Here is a 5000-nt window from a genome sequence, read left to right as displayed (position 1 = left end):
CACACACACACAGCGTCACACACACACACAGCACACACACAGCGTCACACACACACACACAGCGTCACACACATAGCGTCACACACACACAGTGTCACACACACACACACAGCGTCACACACACACACACAGCGTCACACACATAGCGTCACACACACACAGTGTCACACACACACACACAGCGTCACACACACACACAGCACACAAAGATCCCCCGTGTAGCCTTAACAGACTGTAGGGGCAAGTGCTGTTAGCGAGCACCTATGAAGGCCAGAACGGCACACGAGGGGGTGGGTGGCCAGCACCACGCCCGACCGCCTTTGTCTCCCCAGTGACGATGTTAACACACCTCACCAGGTACTCATTTGAGGCTGAGTCGACCTAGGGGAGGCCGGGACCGGTTCAGATAATCGTCACTGGTGTTGGCCGTGAGCGGGAATCGAACCCGGGTCGCCAGGTTCATAGCGCAGCGCGCTGACCGCTACACCACCGCTCCCCACACACACACACAGCGTCACACACACAGCGTCACACACACAGTGTCACATACACACACACACAGCGTCACACACACAGTGTCACACACAGCGTCACACACACAGTGTTACACACACACAGCGTCACACACACACACACAGCGTCACACACACAGCGCCACACACACACAGCGTCACACACACAGCGTCACACACACAGTGTCACACACACAGCGTCACACACACACACACACAGCGTCACACAGTGTTACACACACAGCGTCACACACACACACAGCGTCACACACACAGCGTCACACCAACACAGCGTCACACACACAGCGTCACACCAACACAGCGTTACACACACAGCGTCACACGCACAGTGTCACACGCACAGCGTCACACACACAGCGTCACACCAACACAGTGTCACACACACACACAGCGTAACACACACAGCGTCACACACACACAGCGTCACACACACAGTGTCACACACAGCGTCACACACACAGTGTTACACACACACACAGCGTCACACACACAGCGTCACACACACAGTGTTACACACACACACACAGCATCACACCAACACAGCGTCACACACACAGCGTCACACACACAGTGTCACACACACAGTGTCACACACAGCGTCACACACACACACAGCGTCACACACACAGCGTCACACACACACAGCGTCACACACACAGCGTCACACACACAGTGTCACACACAGCGTCACACACACACACAGCATCACACACACAGCGTCACACACACACAGCGTCACACACACAGCGTCACACACACACACAGTGTCACACACACAGCGTCACACACACACAGCGTCACACACACACAGCGTCACACACACACACAGCGTCACACACACACAGCGTCACACACACACACACAGTGTCACACACACACAGCGTCACACACACACACAGCGTCACACACACAGCGTCACACACACAGCGTCACACACACAGCGTCACACCAACACAGCGTCACACACACAGCGTCACACACACACAGTGTCACACACACACAGCGTCACACCAACACAGCGTCACACACACACAGCGTCACACACACAGCGTCACACACACACAGCGTCACACACACAGTGTCACACACAGCGTCACACACACAGTGTTACACACACACACAGCGTCACACACACAGCGTCACACACACAGTGTCACACACAGCGTCACACACACAGTGTTACACACACACACACAGCGTCACACCAACACAGCGTCACACACACAGTGTTACAAACACACACAGCGTCACACCAACACAGCGTCACACACACAGCGTCACACACACAGCGTCACACACACAGTGTCACACACACAGTATTACACACACACACACAGTGTCACACACAGCGTCACACACACAGTGTTACACACACACACAGCGTCACACACAGCGTCACACACACAGTGTTACACACACACACAGCGTCACACCAACACAGCGTCACACACACAGCGTCACACACACAGCGTCACACACACAGTGTCACACACAGCGTCACACACACACACAGCATCACACACACAGCGTCACACACACACAGCGTCACACACACAGCGTCACACACACACACAGTGTCACACACACAGCGTCACACACACACAGCGTCACACACACACAGCGTCACACACACACACAGCGTCACACACACACAGCGTCACACACACACACACAGTGTCACACACACACAGCGTCACACACACACACAGCGTCACACACACAGCGTCACACACACAGCGTCACACACACATACAGCGTCACACACACAGCGTCACACACACACGCAGCGTCACACACACACAGCACCTGCACCTTGATCCACCACAGCCTGGAGCAACACAGCGTCACACACACAGTGTTACACACAGCGTCACACACACACACACAGTGTCACACACACAGTGTTACACACAGCGTCACACACACACACAGTGTCACACACACAGTGTTACACACAGCGTCACACACACACACACACAGCGTCACACACACAGTGTCACACACAGCGTCACACACACAGTGTCACACACACAGTGTTACCCACAGCGTCACACACACACACAGTGTCACACACACAGTGTTACACACAGCGTCACACACACACACACAGCGTCACACACACAGTGTCACACACAGCGTCACACACACACACAGCGTCACACACACAGTGTTACACACAGCGTCACACACACACACACAGCGTCACACACACAGTGTTACACACAGCGTCACACACACACAGCGTCACACACACAGTGTCACACACAGCGTCACACACACACACACACAGCGTCACACACACAGTGTTACACACAGCGTCACACACACAGCGTCACACACAGTTTCACACACAGTGTCACACACACACACACAGTGTCACACACAGTGTCACACACACACACAGCGTCACACACACAGTGTCACACACACAGACACACACACAGCGTCACACACACAGCGTCACACAAACAGCGTCACACACACAGCGTCACACACACAGCGTCACACACACACAGCGTCACACACACAGCGTCACACACACAGTGTCACACACACACACAGCGTCACACACACAGACACACACACAGACACACACACACAGCGTCACACACAGTGTCATACCAACACACAGCGTCATACCAACACACAGCGTCACACACACAGCGTCACACACACACAGCGTCACACGAACAGCGTCACATCAACAGCGTCACACACACAGCGTCACACACACACAGTGTCCCACTGTGTCAGAGGCGTGTTAGAGGCATGTCAGTGGCATGTTAGAGGCGTGTTAGAGGCGTGTTAGTGACATGTCAGTAGCGTGTTAGAGGCGTGTTAGAGGCGTGTCAGTGAGGTGTCAGTGGCGTGTTAGAGGCGTGTCAGTGACATGTCAGTGGCGTGTCAGTGACGTGTCAGTGACATGTCAGTAGCGTGTCAATGACGTGTCAGTGGCGTGTCAGTGACGTGTCAGTGGCGTGTCAGAGGCGTGTTAGTGACATGTCAGTGGCGTGTCAGTGGCGTGTCAGTGGCGTGTCAGTGGCGTGTCAGAGACATGTTAGAGGCGTGTTAGTGACATGTTAGAGGCGTGTTAGAGGCGTGTCAGTGGCGTGTCAGTGGCGTGTCAGTGACATGTCAGTGGCGTGTCAGTGGCGTGTCAGTGGCGTGTCAGTGGCGTGTCAGAGACATGTTAGAGGCGTGTTAGTGACATGTTAGAGGCGTGTTAGAGGCGTGTCAGTGACGTGTCAGTGGCGTGTCAGAGGCGTGTCAGTGGCGTGTCAGTGGCGTGTCAGTGACGTGTCAGTGACACGTCAGTAGCGTGTCAGTAGCGTGTCAGTGACATGTCAGTAGCGTGTCAATGACGTGTCAGTGACATGTCAGTGGCGTGTCAGAGACATGTTAGAGGCGTGTCAATGGCGTGTCAGTGGCGTGTCAGAGGCGTGTCAGAGGCGTGTCAGAGGCGTGTTACCGTCGTTCCGGTAGCTTCAGCTCCTTGGCGGTGGAGTCTGCGAGGCGGCCGGCTTGTCCACGCAGCTGCAGCTGCTGCTGCTGCTGCAGCTGCATCAGTAGCAGCTGCTGCACCGTGTCGTGTGCCGACAGACCCACAAGGCTCACCGGGGCGGTGGTGGCGGTGGTGGCGGTGGTGGCGGTGGTGCCACCACCACCGCCGCCACCGCCACCACCGCCGCTGAGCTGTTCCTGGAGCTTGAGTTGAACTCGCAGGAGGCGGATTTGGTCTTCTGTCATCTGTGGTGGTGGTGGTAGACACAGTGGTGGTGGTGGTGGTGGTAGACACAGTGGTGGTAGATACAGTGGTGGTGGTTGTTGTGGTGGTGGTGGTGGTGGTAGACACAGTGGTGGTGGTGGTAGACACAGTGGTGGTGGTGGTGGTAGACACAGTGGTGGTAGACACAGTGGTGGTGGTGGTGGTTGTTGTGGTGGTGGTGGTGGTGGTGGTAGATACAGTGGTGGTGGTGGTGGTGGTAGATACAGTGGTGGTGGTTGTTGTGGTGGTGGTGGTAGATACAGTGGTGGTGGTAGTGGTAGTGGTGGTGGTAGTAGATACAGTGGTGGTGGTGGTGGTGGTGGTAGACACAGTGGTGGTGGTGGTGGTAGATACAGTGGTGGTGGTGGTGGTAGTGGTGGTGGTAGTAGATACAGTGGGTGGTGGTGGTGGTGGTGGTAGACACAGTGGTGGTGGTGGTGGTAGATACAGTGGTGGTGGTAGTGGTAGTGGTGGTGGTGGTGGTGGTGGTAGACACAGTGGTGGTGGTGGTGGTAGATACAGTGGTGGTGGTGGTGGTGGTAGATACAGTGGTGATGGTGGTGGTTGTTGTGGTGGTGGTGGTGATGAAGGTGGTGGTGGTAGATACAGTGGTGGTGGTGGTGGTGGTAGATACAGTGGTGATGGTGGTGGTTGTTGTGGTGGTGGTGGTGGTGGTGGTGATGAAGGTGGTGGTGGTAGAC

General features: G+C 55.4%; 1 protein-coding gene across 1 annotated transcript in view; it reads right to left on the bottom strand.

Annotated features, from left to right (window-relative positions):
- Nucleotides 1-5000, bottom strand: part of LOC144955731 (vacuolar protein sorting-associated protein 16 homolog) — a 43807-nt gene that overhangs the window by 8495 nt on the left and 30312 nt on the right. The window contains exon 6 of the mRNA XM_078885874.1: nucleotides 4003-4280. Within this exon, the coding sequence (XP_078742000.1) occupies nucleotides 4003-4280 (278 nt within the window). The remainder of the gene's footprint in view (nucleotides 1-4002; nucleotides 4281-5000) is intronic.

The sequence above is a fragment of the Lampetra fluviatilis genome, unplaced genomic scaffold (genome assembly GCF_964198595.1).
Source record: "Lampetra fluviatilis unplaced genomic scaffold, kcLamFluv1.1 SCAFFOLD_400, whole genome shotgun sequence".
In the NCBI taxonomy this organism is placed as follows: domain Eukaryota; kingdom Metazoa; phylum Chordata; class Hyperoartia; order Petromyzontiformes; family Petromyzontidae; genus Lampetra; species Lampetra fluviatilis.
The sequence above is the reverse complement of the archived record's forward strand: the minus strand, read 5'-3'. Positions and strand labels throughout refer to the sequence as shown.